Below are 25,463 nucleotides of genomic sequence, written 5' to 3' on the forward strand. Positions count from 1 at the left end.
CCAAGTCTCTGATCTGCCAGTGTTGGATCTCATCTGAGTGTTCAAGAGACGTGCCATATCAGCGTGAATGGAGTGTGAGAGTTTGCACGAGAGAGAAAAATTACATCATTACCAGTCTGCGAAGAGATAGAATGCATGGTTGTGCTGCAACTGAGAATATTGCTATTGGTTATTGTAATAACTGTCAAAATATATTAAATATGTTGATTTAAATGGTTAAAAAGCTTATAAATCCCAATTTTTAGATAAGGTAATGATATCCCATTACTGCATTAACCAGGAATTGTTACTACATAAAAAATGTAGCTGACATTTAACTTTTAATGTCATTTTAAAAGTGCTTTTAAAGGAATGTAATTACACTAATTAAAATACATTACACATCTACAGTAAAAATCCAGGAATTAGATAGCAGTTATTGCATTTATACCTTTTATTGCATTCTCATCAGATGTGCAAGAACATTTTATACCATTTTGACAACTTGCTGTACATTAACACATTAACACCCACTATAGCATCGGCTAACTAGGCCTACTTGTTTTTTGTTTTAGTGTGTATGGCCTATTTCTACATTTCTGTTATACTATTTTGTAAAGTCATCTTTAAACGCAACTGCTAACATTGCCCACGCTGCTATTCCCTCCTATCCACCACTCTGAAAAGCGCACTCAGTGACACCTGTATGCAAGGAGCCGTCCATCTGCTCTTTGAGGCCATAAGCTACTGTGCGACCTATGAGTCAATGTCGGGTTAAAGATGAAGGTGGAGTGGACGGAGTGTCAGGGCTGTGTCAGTCTTTGTCATCGCTGTCACTGGGGTTTGTTACTTCATTAAATTGAGTTATTGAATGCATGACTGGCCAAGGATACCCTGGCTCTAGGGCTTCAGTCTAGATCACCTCAGTCAAGTCCAAGACTGACCCCAGTCAAGGCTGAATCTAAATAGACTTTAAATGGAAAAAGGCCAAATAAACTTTTAGGTATATATTATTTGATGTATACACAGCATCTTCCACCACCACCAGAATACCACTCATACAGTATGTATAAAATAGATAGTAACATGCAGAACTGCACTTCTCATTTCAGCTTGATTACAAGTCCTGCCTTCTCTGCATACCCTGACTGCACATCACTGATGACTCGTGCTATAAGCTGACAGGCGTTTATGCTTTTATGCAATGAGGCAGTTTTCCTCTGTAGCTGAACGCCATGAGAAGTGGCTGTCTGACTGCCCTGACCACGCTCTAATGGATGAGCATATTCTTGCCTCCAGCTGAATGCAATATCATTGTTATTCTACGTGGCTTGTAGCTGCAGAGTGTGTAGAAAGTGTCCAAGCAATGTGACATGCATGCTAGGATGAATGTATATATGTGTGTGTGTGTGTGTGTGTGTGTGTGTGTGTCCACATCAGAGAATCAGTGTGCATGTCTTTGCTACAGGTCCACTCTGAGGGGAATGCAGTGAGTTAAAATGCAGTAACTGCTGGAGCAAAACACTTCTAAGTCTCCTTTCATGTAGCAGTAATGTCCCGGGTAGCACCGGTCATTCAACCTCAGCCTCAGCTACACCTGTCCAGCTGTGATAAATCTCTCGACCACTCTCAGTATTTTCCTCTCTCCTTTGCCCTCTAACTCAACTGCGACCAGAAACCCAAGGTAACCAAAGCAAAGACATGATGTGTGAATTTTCTCCATAAAGTCTCTCTTTGTCTTTCTCTAACTCCCAGCGGCCTCACTCAATTCCACTGTTTGCTGCAGAGTATTTCGCGTGCACGTAAGCATGTGTTTTGGTTTTGTTGAACACTAGTGCCTCCGTGTAAATTGTTGTGTAACTGCAAGATTACACGCGAGTTTCTGTCCGCACACTTCCATCTAAGATGAAAAAAAGCCCTTTTATCGGTGAGAGTGCCTCAGGAAATAATAACCGCTCTGGAAATGAATGTGTATTGCTTGAAAGGACAAGACCACAGTGTGGTCTGGACTCCCTGTAGTGTAAGCTGTCCAGATATCATAAATAGAGTATTATGTGTGTGTGTTTGTGTGTGTGCATCTGTGTTTGTGTGTTTGTGTGTGTTCAGGCTGAGGTCATTGTATTTATGAGTAATTCTTTTGGGTTATCTAAGGACGCTTGAACATGAGCGAGTTCACTGCAGCTCACAGCCGCCATTATAAGAACGCTTTGTTACAAGGTTAAAGCCAGTTCACTAGAATTCAAAAAGACTATGTGATGAGAAAAAAACAACTTTATCAAATAATGCTTGTACGCTAGTTCAGACTCTCATAAAACTCAGTGTTACAATCTGATTTTATTTGTATTCTAATTTAAATTCAGTCTGCCAATGTAACAAAGATCTTCAACTCCTGCCAGACCTCCTTTTGTTAGATGTGTATTATAGCTTTTAAAAAGCTGATATTTTGGAAATATGAGCTTCCTTATCTGTGTGTGTATACAGGCTGTGCTCTGGGGCCAGGTTTGACTGAGCCACTGAAATAGATACAGGCAGTCCCCCCCCCCCCCCAATTGGATGGATAGAAAAACTGAACAAAAATCTTTTTGCTTCCTTGTGTACTGCAGGTGTAAATGGCCTGCTCCAAGTTCATAATGCCTGACATGCACAGGGTGAGTCGGAGTCTGTTGTGTTGACTCTATCGATTTGCCACCTGCACTGTATTATCATAAAGCCAATATGCATGTCTGTTAGCTGTGGGAAGTGCATTAGGTTTGTTATTAGGTTTGTTGTCTACACTGATTCGTTAGCAAGCAGGGCTTCATGGGCAGACAGCGGCTATCATTTTGGCATTTTGTTTATTCCTTTTTCTTCCCCCCCCCCCCCCCCCCTCTCTCTTAAATCTTTCTCACAGCATTTCTTTCATTGTACCTTCTTTATAAAGCACTCATTTGTAAGTATACCATTGCCGGATTTACTGTTGTATTGAAGCACTCATGCAAAATGCACTTAGCACTGATAAACTGTGCTGCCTCCCTGCTCTTTGTCATTATCGGCCGTTCTGGTGCTCAAATCAAAAGTGCTGTGCAGTTACAAATACCCTCCATTCTCAGGCTGCAATCAATACCCTGTCTTCAACATTCAATACCGTATTCTGGCCTCTCTTTGCCCAAATCACCTCTGACAAAAGCTGCTCTCTTTGGACCTGAAAATGAACCACAGGCGGTGGGTGTCACACAGCCATCAGTCGCACTCGAGCTGTGTGTGTGTTTGATTCCGTCTCAGTGTATGTGGAGTCGACATGCCATCCTCCTGCTGTTGCCAGAGCGCGAGGCCATGTGTAACGGATTGATTTGATGTGTGTGTGGGGGTTTGAAAGACAGGAGGCTGTAAGAGTTGGTCCATGGACTCAATGTGTGTGTGTGTGTGTGTATGTGTGTGTGTGCACTACAATGTGACAAGTGTCAAATGTGTCACAGATGCATATATAGACTATGCTTTGGCTCATACACACACACACACACACACACACACACACACACACACACACACTCACTCTAAGCTACAGCAGGTGTTCTGTGGCTGCCACTCAGGCTACCTTAGAGTGTAATAGGGATCTGGAGTCGTGGTCACTATGAGAGCCTGGGGCCCCCATTATGTCAGAGCCACAGCCAAACCCCACTTCCCCTGTAATTGAATTGGCATCTCCCAAAAATAACTCCCTGCTCTCTTCTAGTTAGTTCGGCCCTAATTATTCCTCTCTGTCTGTCTTTTCCTTGTTCATTCCTCTTTATTTTCCCTGCATGCATCTCTTCTCTCATCACAGGGGAATTCAGTGAACATTGCTCTTCTGTAGCTCTGCGTCTTTGTTACCACAGAAATAGCCACTTGTTCCCTGGCGGCTCTCCCAGGCCTCCTCTTAGTATACAGCAGGACCATCCTCTTACACCCGGCATTCAGAGACCACAGCTAAAACAGCACCACGCAGAATATTGTGTAGTACACTTGCAGCTAATATTCTCACTGTATAGATAGATAAATGATCACAAGCTGCTGATGAGGATGCGATTTTAGGAGAATTTGAATTTTCAAAAGCACATGGCTGTAAATATGAAAATTAAGCTGTTGGAAGTAGACTCCTTGTAAGGTTTGACGCCACATTTAAAGTGGTTACGTTTTAGAGAACATGTAAAGGAACCTGGGAATGGGATCCACAGTGTGACAGGTATTACTTTAACTGCTGCCTCACTCTATATGAAACATGCTGTTCCATATTTGCAGCATATTGAAGGCTGCCATTGTTCCCTTATGGCAGCATAACAACAGATTGACTCTCCCATTCACTACAAACAGTTCATTCCCCTTTGATGGAGGCACTGGTGTTGGATGTGTGCTCTGTAGCCGCCACCCCCCCCCCTCCCCCCACTCCCCTCCCTCACTTGGCATCTCTTGGTGTGGTTGACAGTTAAGCTGCATTCTTGGCACATTGGCTTCAGTTTTCCTGTGTGAATAAAGATTATTCAGCTGAGGAAAGAACAGCCTGCTCCTGCTACTGTGTGCTTGTACAGGCTACAGCTGCTAATCTGAGATACAGCTGGAGACACGGGATGAAGGGATGAACGGGAGGAGAAGTGGCATGATGGAGCTTCAGTGGATTGTTGGATGAGGGGAGTGAAAGGGGCTGAGGTATGGATGAAAGGGGGCAACAGCATGTAGGGAAATTCTGATTTGATACATAAAATAATTTACTTGCGCTGAATAAATACTCCAAAATGAGCCTGTATTTGCTTCTGGACCTTAGTTTGTTTTTGCCAGATGTACGCATTTATCTGTTTGGCTGCTTTTCAGGTCTCTAACCATAAATTCAGTAATTGCAGTCGAGTTTAATCCGTCTTCTCTCTTTACACAGAGGAAATCTTATGCATTGCTACAGTTTCAATTTTCTGGAAAATGACTGTTCTATTGCAGACAAAGGATGGTCAAATTAAATAGGTATGGCTCTCTTTCAATTTAATTTGTCAATAATGAGTCATTGAACGGTCAAAACAATAATAGCAGAATGCAAACTTGAATTCCCTCACTTCTAAATTATCTCAGCACCTTGCTGAGTTTGCAGAACAACCGTCTATGCATGTTATTTTCTCCCGCTCTTTATCTCGCCCTCATTCTCTCACATAGTTGCCATGCAGGCAGGCCTTTCTGATTGGAAACGTTATCAGTGGAACACACATTTGACTTGGATTGTTTCCCAAAGTGAGGGCTCATTATTGGCCTGTTGGATAATCGTCGCCAGCCAAAGTTGGTTCAGAGAGAAGTCTCCCCATCGCGCCAAGGCTTCGTTTTAGCTCGGAGTTCACAGAGAGGAGAGGAGAGTGAGGGGGGGGGGGGGGGGGGGGGGGGGGGGGGGGGGAGGGTAAAGAAGCTCAAGATTCTCCATACGTATAGAGCTGAGTGGGGAAGTAAGCCATAGTGTATAAGGCACAAATTTAAGCTTGGGCTGATGGTATCACAGGTTTAAAAGTAGAGAAGGGTAGATGACAGAGGAAAGAAATTAAAAAAAGAGTGAGCGTGACATTATCTTAAATCACTGCAAGCCTGATAATCTGCCTGGAAGCTCTGTGTAATTGATTCTTTTCATGCATTTATCTTTTAATAATTGCTCTGACGTTACTGTAAAGCTGTGGGTAAACTCAGCATTAAAAATGCATTTGACCACGTCAATATTAACACTTCCAGTATATGCATATGTTTTCATAACGTTATTCTCTCATATATGCACAAACTGTAAGTGCCAAAAGGGAGTGTGGGTGCCAACTTTTTCAAATTAAAATCAGATTATACTAATGCCGTCAATTATAGCTCTAAGAGCTGTGAGTATCTTCGGATGCATCACCTACCTGTGTGAGAAAATTGTCGAGAATGCTTCCCATGGGAGTTAATTAGTTTAATACAGTGTTGAATGACATAGATAAGTGCAGTTACTGTATATCATGTTAATTAAGTGGACTGAATTGATTGGAAAATTTTATAATTATCCTCATGTGCAGCTTTGCATTATCTCTCTCGTCTTTCTTCTTCTGGAACACATCATAGTATTTAGATGTATTCAGATGCGCCTCAGTGTCCCTACAGGGAGAGCACCATCAATCACAGAATAGCATATGCACGCATGTGTCTTTAATATGTGTGCATGTCTGTGTTCATCCATTCATGTTTACTAACATGCCTCTTAGCTCAGTGGGCCGGAAAGCTTGCAGGGTTGATGTGATGTATGTGAAGAGATGGAGCAGGTCTTTATGTGTGCTAGGTGATGTTGCAAGAATGAGTCCCTGTGGAAAAACTTACCAAAGGGTGCAGTAAGAGAGGTTAGTGCTTCCATTCTGAGGCTCTGTAGGAGGAACCCCCACCCCAGGCATTACTTGCATGGCACAGGTCTCTTCTACACATTTAGTATAAGTTTAAGCTTGGATAGTGTGCTTCAGTTGGATGGAACGCAAACACGAGCTTGTGTACGCACACAGTTGCTTGGGATTCCAGACATAGAGAGCAGAAAAGGCAAGGAATATATTGCATATAATCATGTCACACATGCGCGTGCACGCACACACACACACACACACACACACACACACTGTAGGACTAGCATCAGCAGTAGGCTGTCACACTCAAGGAGAGAGCTGTTCTGACATTTAGAGTAATGGCATACTTCTGGGATTTTTATTCCTGCTGTGACAGTATGTGAGATCTGAGTGTGTGCTTCTGTGTGTGTGTGTGTGTGTGTGTGTGTGTGTGTTTGTGTGTGCGTGTGTGGGTTTAAGAGCTATCTTAGTTCATTTTAAGTGAGCGAGGAAGGGAGAGCAACACCAGCAGCAGCATCGCGTCACCCTCTACTGTGGTCACCTTGAGCTTCCTGTACACTACATGCAGAATGATAGGCAGGTGGTCTAAAAGAAAGAGAAGACATATTGTGCATAAAAAGCAACCACTGTGCCTGTTATTAAGAGTACACTGAAGATGAAAGAGAGGGAGAGGCAGCAGAGCCAGACTGAGTTTTCTCTATATTCATGCATTGGATGAATAAACCACACCAAGGCCACCACAGAAAAATGAACATGATTAATAATGTATGCTGTATAAATTAGACACATTCCCCCACAAAATACAAAGAAGTTTGAGCTCTATGTTTAAAACTTTGTTTCTAACCCTGTGAAATATATGAATAAAAATGCCTCATGACCCAAAAGTAGATTCAAAAGAGTAAAGATTGAGGAACCAAAAAATGGTTACAGCCACTTTTCTTTTTTTTTTTTTTGCCGCACTGACAGTGTAGCTCTAGTGATGGCAATGTAGAGGTCTGTCTTGCTGTAGATCACTTTGGTCCAGACTAAAATATCTCAACAACTATTGAATGGATTGCCATGAAATATTGTATAGATTTTCATAAACAAAACCCAGAAAATGAATACTACTAACTTTGGTGATCCCCTGACTTTACCTCTAGTGCTAACAGCAGGTTGACGCACGTGTCTCAACAACTACTGGAGGAATGACATTGACATTGACATGATATTTGGTACACACATCCACACCCATCAGGATGAATTGTAATCATTTTGGCGATCCCCTGGCTTCTGGTCTGGCGCCATTATCAGGTTACCTTTTTCAATTTGTCAAATACTTTTATGACTAAATATCTGCCAAACTAATGACATTTCCAACAGCCTCAGTTGGATTGGAGCTTTTGGCTAATAAGCAAATGTTAATGTTCTAATACAAGATATAAAAGTATGAAGACCACAGGCGAACTGTAAATAATATATTGATTGCTGAAGGGAACTTCTGTCTCTTTACAGCCTACAGCCTTTAGGGTTTAATGAAGTAAGTTTTGTCTTTGTCACCCACGATTCTGTGTTTTTGCTGAATATAATTTTGGATATTCGACATGTTTGTCCTTAATATTTAAATTGTTATGACACTGCTCTTTTGGTCAGGTCATTTTTCATCTCATGGGAATATATTTTCATTGAATAAAAGTAAACAATCACTGTTGCTACAATAAAAGCAACCACTGTTTTGAGAGGGTAACCTGCAGCACATAATGGAAAGGTCCTCCAGATGTCAACCATAAGGGTTTGGAGGAAGATGACATGCTGCGATCCATCATTTCAAGTCACTCAGCCACTCAGTTTTTCAGATGGCACTGGTCAGAGAAAATTACCTTATTGGTCAAACCTAATCTCAGCTCAAACCTCTCCTCTGTTGTCAGAGATATACTTACACAGATTTTCTGGAGATGGCCAGAACTGCTTTATTTATCTCACTGATGAGAGTGCTGATGTGCTGTTGTAGTCAAAAAAGTTGTACTGTGAAGTGAAAAAGGGATTTAAGCACAGATAATCTTGCAAGGTCTGGACTTCATTGGTGGCCTCTTACTCACATGATAAGTGGACAATTCATTTACCACATGGTATATTTTTTAAGTGAATAGTCGTGCAGATGAGAAGGATCTCTGCCATTTACCTACAAGCTATATGAATTCATCTCAGCTCACCAGCCTCCCTACATCTGCGCCTCAATCAACAGCTTGCAGACAATCCCAGTAGCCGAGCATCAGAAACCCTCTACCTTGAAAGTTATGACCCACGTGCCGGTCTGCCACTGCATTGCAGAGGAGAAAGAGAGTTGAGATTGTCTACAGGGGTTCTCTCTGCTCTCTCTTGGATCTGGCTTTCAGGATGGATGAACTGCGTAACTCGGCTTCACCCAGTCGGGGTCCAAATGCAAATTTTGCGCTTCGAGTGAGCCAAAATGTGCTCCGTTCTTATAGCTTTTTTTTTTTTTTTTTTCTTTTTTTCCAAAATTCCTCCAGCTCCAGTCTATAAAGATAGAAATGCATGCATACATGAACGCATAACACACACTTACAGGCACATGCACACCACCAGTGTGTGTTAATGTGTCACTTTAGGTCAAATAACAGGAGGAAAGAATTCCTCCAAGCAGACTTTAGCTAAGTACACACACACACACTAAATCACACACACATCTACAAAGAATTAGGAAATCCACATCTTTACACTTGAAATTGCCCACTTTCAATTATAAACACCTTAAGCGCTCGGGAAGCCCACGATCAATTCACAATTACCAAGTGCATTTAGCTATTATCGAGCCAAATGAATAAATTCACACACATGAACACATGAACACACTCATGCTCACTACACACAGTCACACTCCTGTCAGCCAGGTGTGCTCTCACATCACTCTGCCCTGGGGCTGTGTGATTTACTAGTGTAATGGTGAACACTAGACGCTGGTGTTGTGGGTTTCCACTGCAGCAGGCGGATCAAAGCGCTGTTCAAAGACTCTTGGGTATATTGTATTCTCATTCCCTCCAGGATCCTCTCCACAGCTGCATAGAGACTGGGTTAACATCACTACAACATGGCCCTCTCTGTCTTTACTATTGTATGCTTTTTATCCACCATAACTGTTCTGTATGGCACTACAGTCAGGAGCAAAGTCATAATGCAAAAAGAGATTCCCTGCACGTCTAACAGGGTGTTGTACAGTAAATCCACTGTTTGTGTGCTGTTATGACCTCTTGTGTACATAAATATCTCCACCATGCTGAAAAATCCATGTGCAGTGAAAAATCCATGTGCCATGCAAATCAATGTTAATAACTGCCTGTGTCGCATTCAAACAAGGTTTGATTTATATCATTTCAGGTTTTAATTGTCCATCAGTATTTGCCCAGTAATTAATTCCCATCCCTTATGCATTAGAATTGATGGAACTGCCCTTTAGGGTCATTTGGTGCATTACAAAACCTAAAGCTATGCAGCAATAACCTGCTTTTAGGAATGAAGATTTGATATCAGTGCTACTTATGAATTCAGCTAACTGCCATAGCCATAATAAGACTACTGATTTCTGTTGCAACAGCCTTGTAAACTCAGTGATGGATATTTTCATGCTATCACTTTTTCAGCGATACTTCCTTTCAGCAGAGTATGAGCTACAGGTAGATCTGCTCTATATGAAAAGTACCCTGAGATACCTTCTGTTGTGTTCTGGATTTGGCACTGTATAAATAAAATTGACTTGACTTTAAGAAGGGAGATCCTTTAGTGTTTTACAATAAATCATTCAACCACAGACATCATACTGGTGATATTTTAGCATTGTTATGGTTTGATGTGATTACAGTGATGCAATGACCCAGATATATTGGAATCAGCGTATGTTGGCTGATAAGTAACCAGAAATTACAGTGCAGCAATGCTAAACTAGGTCACACTATTTTATTGAAAAATAAATGAATAAAAATCAACGGAACCATGCTAAGATTGCTTGTTTATGTTATGTGTTTATGTAAAAAAAAAATGTATATCGTTATTGGAATTTTAGAATATCTATAGCAGTATTGGCCTCAAAAATGCAGTATAAGTCAGGCAATACCAAATACCTTAAAGAAAATGACTTTCCCACCAGCTTTACTTTTTTGTTAAGTGCTAATCAAAGAATGTTAGCATTCTAGCACATTAAGCTAAGATGGTGAACATGGTAAACATTATAGTACCTGCGAAACATCAGCATCTTTGCATTGTCACTGTGAGTTATGTTGATGTGCTATCATTAGCATTTAGCTCAAAGCATTGTTCTGCCAGAGTTGCTAGCATGGCTCTATGGTTCTTTGTGTTGTTTCTAGTTGTATAAAGAAATTAATTAGTTGTTTAATCAGTCACAGGTACATTGTTGTGTAATGAAACTACACAGCCATAATACATTCCCCTCTTGTATAGCATTAAATAAATACATAGACTATCACAAGAATGAATTGGTTTCTATAAATACCTACCAAGTCCAATAAAATTACTAATTATAAACACAGTGGTGTTTACTTTGCACAAAACCTGATTCATCACATTGCGTTTCAGTTGTGTGTTGGGTGGAAGTGCATCAGTTCTGAGAGCTATAATTCTTAAGCGCTGCACTGAACAGGAGAACAGCTACTGAGAGGGCGATACATCATTTTAAAAAACTGCAATTGTTTTTGTTTTCTAGCCAGTCGGCAGCTGGACCTCAGAATACCATTATCTTGATTACAAATCTGGCCGTAACATAATTCAACCTCACCCGTAAATGTAAGCCTAAGCCTGCCTGTCTGTCAGGTGAACGAGAAAAATGGACAGTAAGTAGAAGGAGAAATGAGGGGACTCTGAAAAATAACAATGTTAATAGATGGCTAGCAACGGAGAGAGAGAGAGAGAGAGAGAGACAGAGAGAGAGTGAAAAGGAGTAGCAGGGCAGAATTGATGGAAAATGAGAAATGAGAGAGAACCGAGTTAATAGATCTTCAGCACAAACAATATTTGCCAGGAGAGACAGGCTGTCAGAAATACACTGCATATCATTAAATCCAGATATCATGCTGCTGCCCTGATTTTAAATTACAAAATTAATTGGCATTCAGCTGTGTGAGCTCTGCTCCCCTCTCAAACCACTGTACCCTCAACACATATGCTGCAGTGACTCATTTGCATAATCAATTGTTTTTAATTCAAGAGTTTGGTTTCTTGTTAACTTTCAGTAAACTTTTGCGGTTCCTAATAATATCCAGAGCTACAGCAATAGATCATGCTGACACTTGAGTAAACTCTTAGTAGTCTAAGGGTTATTTTGACCATTGGTTTGATCACGCCGCCGTGAGGAACTGGTCTAATAAACATGTTAAATCCCATGAGGTGGCGTACTGGAGCTCTTTACCCGATAAACATGCTGTACCTGGAAACGATCTGCATATGCTTGTCTGATGTCTGAAAGCTTTTCTCCTGTGTTACAAAGTCTTTGTTTGGAGTCAACCTTGCACTGTATTCTTGTCAAGCATTCAGCAGACACACAGCAGAGCAAGCTGGCTTTGATCTGAGGTTGAAAGTAAATTTAGTCCCAATTTTTCATCGTCTTCACTCTCCCTCTTTGTCCAAACATCGGTAGCGTCTCAATAGGTAAAAGGTTTATTTTTCCTTGTCTTGTACTTTTAGTTTCCCTGTGTACTTGTTAATGTTCCATTAGGGCAGTGTTGCTCACAAGAACAGAGATATTGATTTGGTGTTGAACTGGTCAAATGTAGCTTGAGTAAAAGGTGACTACAGCTGAGAAGACTAGTTGATTAATACATTAGTTAATCAACAGATTCTCCATTTACAGTTTTTCCAACGTGAGGATTTGCTGGTTTTCGGTTTTATATGATTGTAAATTCATTATCTTTAACTTTTGGGCTTTTGGTCAGACATAATGAACCATCTAAATCCGTCACCTTGGGTTCTGGAAAATAAAGGGCATTTTTCAAAAAATTTTCAGACATTTTATTGACAAAGCAATTAATTGATCCATCCATGATGTAAGTAATCTAGCTCTAAGGCTGACAACTACCAAACTATTGTAACAGAATTCAAATACATGTCTTGAACAAGCTTTTTTTAATTGAATTACTCACCTTGACTAACATTATGTGGTTTTGCCTTGACTTGAAGATGAAAGTGTGAATGTTAATGAGTTCAACGTCCTTATTAAATTATATATGACTCACTTGACAGCGAAGGTGGCCAACACCAGGCTCAGCTGGGGTGTATCAGTGACTGACTGAGTGAGAGTTCGCTGCTGCTTAGAGTTAAACATTGCATAAGTCGGAGTAACCTTCCCACTTAGATAAAGTATATACGTAATGTTACTACAGTATGTGACAACTGTATTAATACATACAAATATGACAATGCTTTGAGTGAATAGTTCAGTCCATGTGAACCCTGTACACCCAACAATGACCTCAGATGTATGTGAAAATAAACCAAACAATGCACTCCATATAGTCCATTTAAGACCTGTTCCTGGAACTTTTGATCACATCACGTGGTCTTCATCAGCAGATGGAGTTTTGGTATTGAAGATGTTAAAATTTCCATTTTTATGCACATCTCTCAGCCATGTTTGCTTAAAAGCTGAGGTTTGTTAATGAAGAGTCATCAGTCCATCAGTAGGTCTTTAGGTATCTTAGCTTAGCTTAGCATTTAGTAGCATGTACTCTTAATTGATAGATTTCCTATATTTACCTCCAGAAAATGATCTGTATTGAAGCTAGTTCTGTCTGATTGAGTGGTAAATGGTAAGTATTAGTATCTTAACTGTAAGTCCTTGTTAACATTACACATTTTCTGTATCTTGAAAAGCCACATTGCTATTAAAGAGTGACTTGTGTTACAATGATGTGAGCTAACTGTACCTCACTGGCACCTGCATGACCCACATGTATCTACAGACATGGCTGCTAGATGAGCAAACGTTTCCATGTCTCAATAACAGAGATGTGAGTTAATCTGGAGGACGGTCATGGCATGAAGAACCACTGTTGTCCTTGGATATAACTGTATATTCACCCACTCATTTAATTAAACGGCCAGAGCTAGCCGTCATCTAAGAGGGCTATTCATTAAACCAGTATCACAGACACACACAGAGAAAATGGATCCTGATCCTAATCAGGTCTGAAGGAAATGATTTCCAGGCAACAGCCTCTTCAAATTATTAGCACAGAAATGTTATGCTGCATATACTGTATTTGACTTGCTCTGTTTGATGGTGTGTAAACTCTACGTTTTGGATCTATTGTGAACCAGAAGCTGCAGCTCAGATAAGAAAAATCTCTTTCATTTATACGAACTGCTTCTTTTCAATTCTTTTGATTTGGTTAGGGCCACGGTTTCCCAGCAGCTATGACCTTGCACAAGTTTGCAGAATATGAAACCACTTTTGAAGTGTGTGTGTGTATCAGTATCCATGGATATGCGAACCCACCCCCCACCCCCTACCCCCCACCCCACCCTACCCCCCCACTCTCACATGACACTGTATATGAAATGGTTTGTTCATCTTGGTAATATGCTGTGTCTAATGATGCAGATGAAAAGCAATCAGTGAGGCAGCAGAGGATCCGCTTGAGGAGCAACGTTAATAACTTAGGGAAGCGGGAGATTGCATTGCCCCCACTAGCTCCAGACGCACAAGTACACATATTACACACAGGAAATTCACAATATGCTGCATTCAGTACCCTTTTTTGCTATACATTTCATTTTCCTGGGAACAGTAGGAGACAGATGTGACAGGAAAAAGTGAATGAATGAGAGGGAACAGCGGACTTTGACGGACTCAGTGCTGCAAGGATTGGTGTTTTTTTTTTGTTTTTTTTTTTTACGGATTTTGTTTTACTGCTGTTTTAAACATCCGACTCTTTCCTCATTTGTAATGTTAAACAACTGTTTCCAGCTGTGTTTCCTGTCTTTTTTTGACATCACTGCTAGTTGTACAGCAAAGGAGAGAGAAGATATGGGGCCATTAATTGCATGACTTGATGGTGTTGTTGAAGTGGGGAAACCTATACGCATGTTTGGGTTGGCTTGTTTTCTCTTTATAAAGGATATTTTTTGTGTTGCGCTCTGTTAGCCTATGATATACATGGCGTCTGCTGTGTGTGTCTGAAGGATCAGTGAGAGCACTGCAGGCCATAACCCTGGGTGTGTGTAGTGTATAGAGGAGCAAGCTTAAATAATTTACTCACCGCGCATTCGAGCTGAACTCACTTTCACACTTTCCCAGCAGCAACAGTTCGATCTCTGCGTCTCAGCCTTCATTCACCCCTAATGACAACTGATGGGCCATAATGTAAACATGGATAAATGTGTTACTTTAGCGTTCCTCCCCAGTGTGTGTTATTTAAAATTATAATTGGCACAAGTGTAATATGCACTGATGATGATAGGTTTATGATATAAATGCAAAACATTACATAATTTATTGTAGCCTCTGCCTGTGGTGCATTGCCCAGTCAGCACAAATCCTACAGAGGAAAAAAAAAACATGTAGCTGCATAATTTATGTGAACAGTTGAGATAGCAAAGCTACTTTACCGGTTGAAACACTGATTAACAGCCCACATTATCTCTCTCTTTTCTTTTTTTATCAGACCTCGAATAACAAAACCTAACTTAAAGTTAATGAGCAACATATGGGTGAATTCACATAAGATGATGCACAATCAGCTGTATGCAGCTGCTGGGATGCCAGTGTCCACTGTGGCTGTAGATTTTATTAGATTTTTAAAAACGCTTTGGTCAAGTATTTCAGTCTATAATCCTAATAGTTCATTAGTGTGAACAATTCTCCGAGGCGTGAAGATTAGTGCGACTGTACTGCTCTTTAGTCCTCCTTCACTTTTGCAGTTTTAAACTGTAATTTTTGGACTGGAGCCCAAACAGCTCTCCAATATGACTGTGGAGGCTTTTCATTAATGCTGTTTTCTCTCAAGCTAGTTAGTGTGTGTTGATAGTGAGGTCTTCAGCAAGCGACCTTCAACTTAGCGCTATTTATGCCAGTTCCTTGTCATTATTCTCATCCTCGTAACGCCCTAATCAACAAAGATACAACGCTTTTTCATTGAAGGATGTGGGAGACGTGCGCGCAGTCCTCTCCTCAGCTGTGTTTTGACTGATGTGGGCAAACAAGGCATGACAGGTCCTCCCAAATTGAAATGTCAGCCATCACGTTAATTCCACAGAATCAGTGTAAAAGAGGGGGGGGGGGGGGGGTTCTCACCAAACCCACGACCCCTCCTGCCCTCCCCCCTCTCTTGTTTTATTACCACCCCCCCACCCCCTACCCCTCCTTTTAATCTTTCATTTGCCACAGCTTCTTCAATTATTCCACATCACCGTCCTCTGCCGTTTTCACGTTTCTACCTCTCCACCGGGCGTTCACCACCCTCTCGCTCTCTCTCTCTCTCTCTCTCTCTCTCCCCCTCCCCCTCCTGTCCTCTCTCTCCCCCCACTCTCTCTCTCTCTCTCTCTCTCTCTCTCTCGGTTTCAGTGAGATGAAGCAGGAGCTGGCGGAGGAAGGCAGCAGATGCTCCATCCTCTCCAAGCAGCACCGCTTCAACGAACACTGCTGCATCCGCTGCTGCGCGCCCTTCACCTTCCTGCTCAACCCCAAGCGCCAGTGCCTGGACTGCCAGTACAACGTCTGCAAGACCTGCTGCACCTACAGCAAGAAGGACAAAGCCTGGCTCTGCTCGGCATGCCAGAAGGGCAGGTTAGTGTGTTCACACACACATTCACATGCACACTGGCGGCGGAGATGGGAGAGATAAGAGTAATAGCAAAAGGAATGAATGGGGATGAGAGATACGGGAGAAGCTGCGAATTGGTTGATTGGAGGACACTGAAGTGAGGGGAAAAGTGGGGTGGAGAAATATAAATAGGGCATTTATGGGGGGAATAGAAGAGACTGAGCAGAGCAGCTTAGGGGAATATGGGAACAGTAGGAGACAGATGTGAGGGGAAAAAGTGAATGAATGAGAGGGACTTTGACGTACTCAGTGCTGCAAGGATGGGTGTTTTTTTTCCGGATTTTGTTTTACTACTGTTTTAAACATCCAACTCTTTCCTCGTTTGTAATGGAAAGCAACTGTTTCCAGCTGTGTTTCCTGTCTTTTTTTTTGACATCACTGCTGGTTGTACAGCAAAGGAGGGAGAAAGATATGGGGCCATTAAGGGAGAGTGTAATAAAAAAAATGGGGGCAGAAGAGGAGAAGAAATGGAGGGAAATGTGTGAAAAGGGAATATATATACGGCTATAAAGAGACAGACAAAAAGATGTAGACACAGCAGGGCATGGAAGATGAATGATTAGGCAGCTCCTATTTCTTGTGGGAAATATTTGCTTTCTTGATCTTTTTTTTATTTCATTCAGCTTGTTTTGAGTCCCCTGGTCACATGCCTGCTTACAAAAGTAAATATTGCAGTTTTAGAGAAAAGAAGAAGAGAACTAACATTTATGATTTATAGAACAAGAGGAAACAATCTGAGGAGCGTTAGAGGCAAGGGAATGCGCTACAGCTTGTTGTGTTTGCAAATGAGCTCCGTGTGTGCATGTGCATGTGTCTGTTAAGGTTGTTTATGCATGCATGTCTCTCCAAAGCCTTGGGAGTTGTTCTAGTGCCCCGACTCACCATTGGATGAATATTAAGCTCTGTCTGTCTGGGAAGCAAGGGTGGGGTGTTGGAAATACTATTACACTGGAGTGTGTGAGTCAATCTGTCTTGGACTTGGATTCATTGCAAAATCTATTGAGAGATTGGAATATTATATATATGTGAATATGTGTGATGTGTATATGCATAACTTAAATGATTTGTTGAGGCGTAGCCATTGCTTATAGTCAATTTGTCATGTTTTTTTTTCACACCAGATCTTCTGCTTTCAAAGGCTAATGCCTTCCTAAAAATATTACATGATACTCCACAGGTCCACAAGTGTGATTTTGTACCTTTGCTGTGATATTTAGAGTGCGCTACTACAAGAAATACAGCGGAAATATAGAAATGGTATGATGGTGGTGGATATTGGAGTTTCTGCCTGTTTGAGTGCCTTAAGATGGAGGTGGACAGGATTGCAGAGCATGAAAAAGCTGTCCAAAAATGTGTTGCCCCTCCACTTGGCCTTATTTCATCCCCTCAGTCCCCCTCGCTCCGTCTCTTTCTGTCTTCCATTGATTTTCGCTGCATGTTGTATTGAGTTAGACCTGCTGCCCTGAGTCCTGGTGTATGAGACAAGAGGGAGGAGGAGGGAGGAGTGGGAGCAGGAGAGGAGGAGGGAAAGGGATGATGGCAGTCAAAAGAGGTGGCAAGGATTGCATCGATCATCTCTCCTCTCACATTCCCCTCCACTCTTTTCTGTGTGTGTGTGTGTGTGTGTGTGTGTGCCTGGGGCTCACTAATGTTCTCATTAGGGGTTTAGACTGAGTCACAGATGGGCCTGATGTCACAACATTGCTGACTACCAGCTACATATAAATACCGCACTTTTCATTAGCGCATTAAACAGGCTTAAATCTGGTTTTAGCATGAATTACTCTCTCTGCGGGTGGAGTCATGTCATTTGGAACGGTGATTTGCACAAGAGAAGCCTCAAAACATTATTTTGGAAATGGCTATTAGTCTCCTGTTGGAGTGCATGATTGCAAAGAAAAGGAATTGATTTGATGCTAAATAGCCGGGAGATTGGGTGTTGGGAAATAACTACAGCAAAGAGGAAAGCTCTCTTGTTAAAGAGGAGTCATTGTGCAGTAAATACAAGACTAATTAATTTGTCGGGTTTTTTTTTCTTATTTATGCTCTGTTTAGCAGAGAATACATGAAATGAAATACAGCATCGGTCTACATTAATTTAAAGAATCACAAGTTGAGGAAAATGTATGTGCATTCATTCATAACAAATCAGCTTCTCAGTATTTTCTCCTCTTGTATGTCAGTTTTTCTTAACAATTTTTTGAAGGAATTCTGCTGAATATTAATGCTAAATCAATCCATGCGGGAACAGACTGCCAAATGGTCTCACTCATATGCACCGGCTGTCCATCAACATTCACAGTGGCACGGCCACGCTGCTCGCCAGCGTGATGCGTCGAGGGAAAGCAGATTTGTAATCATCACACACATGGACACACTCAGAGACTAAAGTCACCCACTCCCAGATGGATGGATGCACATAAGAACGTATGTGTGCGTACATCCAGGCGAACACATGCTTACACACAAACAGGCATGTGAGCACATGCATCGATTATATGTTGGGTAATTACATTTCTACTTGAGACGGACGTTGCTATTGAGTGGTTGAATGTTTTGTTAATGAAGACACCCGCTGGTATGAGATGTGGTGATAACAGATGGTATATGAAGAAGAAAAAGACGAAAAAGAAGAGACGTGATTCAGCAGCTTTGTCATAATACATTTTCGAGTCCTGTAAAATACACACACACACACACACACGTCCGTACACACACACACACACACCAAACACAGCTTTCGAGCAAGTGGGACAAGCATGACTATTTGCAGTCTGGTGGGATTAATAACATCCTCAGCCCATGGTCCATAAGCCGTACACAAACACTCTGCACCTAAGCACATACTTTGTGACACACACACACACACACACATACACAGCACACCGATGGTTTGATCAGAGAGGTCTAAACATTTTTGCTGGAAACTGAAAAGTAATTTTTTTTCTTGTTTTGGCTTCACACCCAACACAGTGGAGAGAATGTTAAAGGGGAAGAGCAGGAGACGAAGAAAGATGAAGGTCAAGAGAGAAAGGAGGGAGGGAGGGGGAGGGCAGGAGGAGGAAAAAGACATTAAGAGAGGGAATGACGGAGGAGGAAAGTACCTGTCCCAATTATCTGTGAATGGAAATGCCATTCAATTCTCCTTTTGTTTTGACTCTCAAATTGCATTGTTCCTCTTGCCTGCTCCTCCCCTTCTTTTTCTTTGTCTTTTTCTTTTTCTTTGTCCTGTCCTCTTTCATGTTCTAACTCTCCCTCTCTCTGTCACGCCCCCCCCCTCTCTACCTAATGAAATCTCCATTTTCCACATTTACATTTGAGCTACTGCACCTCTCTGTGCTTAATCTGCAGAAATGGACTACTGGGTGCCTCCCTACACCGTCCTCAGGCCATAGAATGATGTACTTGTATATACAGTGTGTGTGTATGTGTGTGTGTGAGTGTGTGTGCACAGAAATAGCAATACACCAAAGTGACAGACTGTTCTTAACCACTTTATGGCTTTCATAATCTCATCCTAAAGCATGGCTGCAAGGAGATTATGGCATCTGCTGTAGACCTATACTGTTCTGTACATATAAACAAACAAACAGTCTTACACATAAACACATGCACATTGTGACCTAAGTGCACACATGAGCACACACTCACACAGGGAATTTTAATTCAATTTAATTAAATTTTTTGCCATTAAATACATTTTGAGATATTTTAATCAGTGCAACCTAATTCTCCATGCATGGAAGCACATGAGCCTGCAAATACACATGCAAACACAAACACAGAGCAACGCACAGCCCTTTATCCTCATAAATGCAGACACTGCTGCAGTTACAGGGCGACATCAACCGTCTGTCGTATTTTAAATGTGAGCCTAAGCGATCTCTGGTGCTGACATGGTGGTGTAACCACTGTATCTGACAAACGGCTGCACAGAAACAGCCCGCATTTAATCACTTGGTTCTTTGCGATGACGCTGGCTTCCTCTAAAGGCCAAGCAGGAGGTGATTTGCTCAGGGGCATCAGGACAGGAGCTAACAAGCATGTAAAAGCACTCTGAAATCTCGCTAGCAGTAATAGTGGTTTTAAGTAGTGGTTTGTTTAAATGCAACCACACAAGAACACACACATTCATGGATGTCAGATCCATTTATTGTTACAAGCAGCAGCAGCAGCTCCTGTCACTTTCTCAGGAGCTGCTACCAGAAGTATGCTGTTTGATTTTTATATGTAAGCAGAGGTGAATGGGGGTTTTTCACCACATGAAGGTGATTCAGATACTAGCGGACAGGTTGTCAGTCACAAAGCAGAATGTTCAGTGAGGGATAATCCAGGTGATGATCAACATCATTTACAGCCGCAGAGATGTACCACTTCTGATCTGATCATATAAATCCTCCCTATTTATTGTATGAAAATTCATCTTTTTAATTTCACAAAGTGTGCATCAGCAGCTATGGAATGTTTTTTTATGGTATTTTATATATATATATATATATATAGACGGTATATATGCAATTTTGTAGTTTCCCATTAGTTTAATAATTGACATTTGACATCTTGAGGCTGTTGCTTCCCATTCCCATTTTTACAAGAGGTTATGCTTTTACCCGTGTCTGTTTGTTGGTTTGTTCGTCCGCAGGATTACGCAAAAATGTACTGAACCGATTTGCACTGAACTTGGTAAAGGGATGGGGCATGTGCCAGGGAAGAACCCCAGCTGATATGGATCATTCACTATGAATTTGAATTAATTTTTTTCTCTGAAGTCTGGTGTATGTTGTTTGGCATTGGCCTTGGCGGAGGTCTGTGCTCTCTTAGTGCCCTTCTAGTTTTACTCTATTATTGATTTCACTGATAAATATTGCAGATGTTTTATCAGTTGAATGAAGCTCCTTGTGGTTACATGTTGTGGTCATGTTGTAATATTGTTAATATTGTAATAGAGTTTAATAAAAATAGATCTCATCACTATTTACCTGATATTCATTAACAAGCTGACAAAGCCAGAGCTATTTTTGTCAGACTGAAGCAGGCTGACTTATGTACAACTTTATATTGTATTATTTTGTACGGTGTCTGTCACATTTGCTTGTCAATACACAGTATTGAGAGGCATGCAATGAACCTTGAGACAATTTTCTTGGGCTGCACAGCATTTATGACCTCTCACCTTTCTGTCTGCTTCTATTCCATTCAGCAGCCGCCATATTAAGACCTCCACACAAAAGTCTGGATTTAGGCGCGTGTTTATCTTGTTTCGATGTGTATTTCGTGCACATGAATATAAATTGTAATACCTCAAAATAATCCCACAACAACAGCAGTCAGTGTGTGTATATGAAGACACTGGTGCTGTAAACTCCATGAACTGGCTTGCTGCTGCCAGACAAGCACCTGCGGCTAGGAGAGGCAGAGAATCACAGTGTTATCTTTTTCTGTCCTCCTTGCGGGGGTATTTTTATCAGTGCGGGTGAGCAAGACCAGTCTTCGACAGGAAGGGTGTTGCCTATGGCACCAGGCTGCATATGAAACATGTGTACACACCGCCGCTTTTAATAAGGCATTTACATGTCTGTGCCTTTTGCTGCTTGTTTGCTGTTGTGTTTTTGTGAGATTTTTAGCAGCTGGAGGGACAGGACTTATTCTTGTTTTTTTTTTTTCCCCAATAAATGAAGAATGGAAGTCTCCCCTCTCATTCGTCACACCGCAGCGCTATCAATTTGCAGTGTGGAACTTTTAAATCACAAAAGACAACATTAGTGGAAAAGACAGTTGATGTGTGTAGCCATATTTCATGCTACAGTCACAGCTACCTACGTGCAAACATGCTCAGAATCTAATGAGCACACAAAACTGACTACATCACGTGTGCGAACATTTCCATACTCGCAGGAAGCTTTTCATGAATTGAAACGGCTTGAAGAACGTCGAGCGCAGCTGAACCAAGCTGCAGGCACAGGAAGGAGAGCCACTAATCATCCTCTCTCCTTTCATCTCCTCCACTTCTCTACGGCCTTGTCTTGTGTCCAGCCCAGCTGACACCGGAGCCACCAGTCGATCATAACTCTTGATGGTGTTTTGCACTTTATGCACAGTCAGGCACAACGGCGAACGCACAAACGGAAAAATCTTGTAAACTGCACGCACAGACCCCACTGGTGATGTAGGTTCAGACATCCCCTGGTGGTCCTGAGTTAGCTATTTAAAAACTTTGCTCACATTAACTGAAACATTGCCTAAAACAGAAACCTGCTTGAGTTTTACTAATGCAGAGCTTCCTTTTAAAAATACTTACTGCTGAGTTTTTCAACCTTGCAGCAATCCCAGGGTGTATGCAGTACCTATCTATGAGTGTCTATAGAGTGCTGTATATGTGTGTGTACTGCGTGAGTGTGTGTGGATTCCTACATTGTGACTGCTCCCCATTGTGTGACCCTTGTGTTCCATGAAAGCATTTTTCTCTGTAGGGGATGAGGTTCTGTAGCAGGTGATAAATCACTGCTATCCAGGTAAACATGGCAGTACACACATGCGCATAGATAGACGCATACACAAAAAACCTTGAACGTTCCTTCTTGTGGATGTGTTAACTCCTGTGAGTCGTGGGAATATACCACTGTGCGTTATTTTGCAGTTATTGCTCTGAGTCATTAATGTCTCTCTGACTTCACTGGTCGGCCTACAGCTCCCAGTCTTCCTCCTCCTCCTCCTCCTCCTCCGTGTGTGTGTGTGTGTGTGTGTGTGTGTGGGGTGTGTTAGACTGAATCAGTTACACCTCTGATCTGAGTACCACTCCAGGTCAGTTGTGAACTCTGTTACAATGAAGCAGCTCAGTCTGCAGTTTCTGTGATGTACTGTATACCTGCAGGTAATTTCTGGCATTTCGTGATTGAAGTTACTGGCTGCCATGCCAGAGCGCTCCACGTGAATGGGGTCATTTGTGGCTCAAAGCGCTCACGCAGCAGGCCTGAGGTGATTGGAAATCTCATGATTCCTAAATCGGGTTATGCAGTAAGTTGGCTAGTGGATCAGAACAGCAGCTAAAGCTCTTGTTGTTTTTATTGTGGGTTAGTGGGATTGGAGACAGAAACTGTTTGCCACAGAGTGGAGCAATATGCAGGTAACACCCAAAAACACTTTCGCTCTACAGCTTGTAGTGGCCTAACACCCAGTAATGCTGCTTTATAGTTGTCTGTCTTGTGTGTTGCATTCAAGGCTCAAAATCTCATTTTGCGTTGAGCCTAATTCCTTTCTAGATGGGTGGTCTTACAGTGCCTCAAAGTTTAGAAAGCTACAGGAACATATTTGGATTATTCTCTGTAACTGACAACTCTTCTTAATTTATTTTAATTGTCTTAGAGTTGAACTGTAATTCAAAATTATTTTGTAATGAACTTACTATATACAGTGGGTACGGAAAGTATTCAGACCCCTTTAAATTTTTCACTCTTTGTTTCATTGCAGCCATTTGCTAAAATCAAAAAAGTTAATTTTATTTCTCATTAATGTACACTCAGCACCCCATCTTGACAGAAAAAAACAGAAATGTAGAAATTTTTGCAAATTTATTAAAAAAGAAAAACTGAAATATCACATGGTCATAAGTATTCAGACCCTTTGCTCAGTATTGAGTAGAAGCACCCTTTTGAGCTAGTACAGCCATGAGTCTTCTTGGGAATGATGCAACAAGTTTTTCACACCTGGATTTGGGGATCCTCTGCCATTCTTCCTTGCAGATCCTCTCCAGTTCTGTCAGGTTGGATGGTGAACGTTGGTGGACAGCCATTTTCAGGTCTCTCCAGAGATGCTCAATTGGGTTTAGGTCAGGGCTCTGGCTGGGCCAGTCAAGAATGGTCACAGAGTTGTTCCGAAGCCACTCCTTTGTTATTTTAGCTGTGTGCTTAGGGTCATTGTCTTGTTGGAAGGTGAACCTTCGGCCCAGTCTGAGGTCCTGAGCACTCTGGAAGAGGTTTTCTTCCAGGATATCTCTGTACTTGGCCGCATTCATCTTTCCTTCAATTGCAACCAGTCGTCCTGTCCCTGCAGCTGAAAAACACCCCCATAGCATGATGCTGCCACCACCATGTTTCACTGTTGGGATTGTATTGGGCAGGTGATGAGCAGTGCGTGGTTTTCTCCACACATACCGCTTAGAATTAACGCCAAAAAGTTCAATCTTGGTCTCATCAGACCAGAGAATCTTATTTCTCATAGTCTGGGAGTCCTTCATGTGTTTTTTGGCAAACTCTATGCGGGCTTTCATATGTCTTGCACTGAGGAGAGGCTTCCGTCGGGCCACTCTGCCATAAAGCCCCGACTGGTGGAGGGCTGCAGTGATAGTTGACTTTGTGGAACTTTCTCCCATCTCCCTACTGCATCTCTGGAGCTCAGCCACAGTGATCTTTGGGTTCTTCTTTACCTCTCTCACCAAGGCTCTTCTCCCACGATTGCTCAGTTTGGCTGGACGGCCAGGTCTAGGAAGAGTTCTGGTCGTCCCAAACTTCTTCCATTTAAGGATTATGGAGACCACTGTGCTCTTAGGAACCATGAGTGCTGCAGAAATTCTTTTGTAACCTTGGCCAGCTCTGTGCCTTGCCACAAATCTGTCTCTGTGCTCCTTGGGCAGTTCCTTCGACCTCATGATTCTCATTTGCTCTGACATGCACTGTGAGCTGTAAGGTCTTATATAGACAGGTGTGTGCCTTTCCTAATCAAGTCCAATCAGTTTAATTAAACACAGCTGGACTCCAATGAAGGAGTAGAACCATCTCAAGGAGGATCAGAAGAAATGGACAGCATGTGACTTAAATGTGAGTGTCACAGCAAAGGGTCTGAATACTTATGACCATGTGATATTTCAGTTTTTCTTTTTAAATAAATTTGCAAAAAGTTCTACATTTCTGTTTTTTTCTGTCAAGATGGGTTGCTTAGTGTACATTAATGAGAAAAAAATGAACTTTTTCGATTTTAACAAATGGCTGCAATGAAACAAAGAGTGAAAAATTTAAAGGGGTCTGAATACTTTCCGTACCCACTGTATATCACCGGTGTTTGTTTTCACTTATGTGGGCTATGGCTCAAAATTGTAATTACCAAAAACAAGAAATTCAAGTATGATTTATTTTTTAGCAGTGATAGCATCCACTAAATTAGTGTTCAGGCCCATGAATTATGGTTCCAGCTGACAACATTGGTAATTTGATTGGTGCAATATCTGGGTGGGTTAGCACTAAAATAGCTCTTTAATAATACATCACCAGAAAGTTAAAGGTGGAGGAAGTCATTCTGGAGAAGGACTGTTGCTATGTGAACTCAACAG

General features: G+C 41.7%; 1 protein-coding gene across 1 annotated transcript in view; it reads left to right on the forward strand.

Moving 5' to 3' along the window:
• myrip (myosin VIIA and Rab interacting protein) overlaps positions 1 to 25,463 on the forward strand; it is a 101,200-nt gene that overhangs the window by 26,921 nt on the left and 48,816 nt on the right. Inside the window, exon 2 of the mRNA XM_022766265.1 lies at positions 15,883 to 16,104. Within this exon, the coding sequence (XP_022621986.1) occupies positions 15,883 to 16,104 (222 nt within the window). The remainder of the gene's footprint in view (positions 1 to 15,882; positions 16,105 to 25,463) is intronic.

This window comes from Seriola dumerili, unplaced genomic scaffold (genome assembly GCF_002260705.1).
Source record: "Seriola dumerili isolate Sdu_G_001 unplaced genomic scaffold, Sdu_1.0 BDQW01000822.1, whole genome shotgun sequence".
Lineage (NCBI taxonomy): Eukaryota > Metazoa > Chordata > Actinopteri > Carangiformes > Carangidae > Seriola > Seriola dumerili.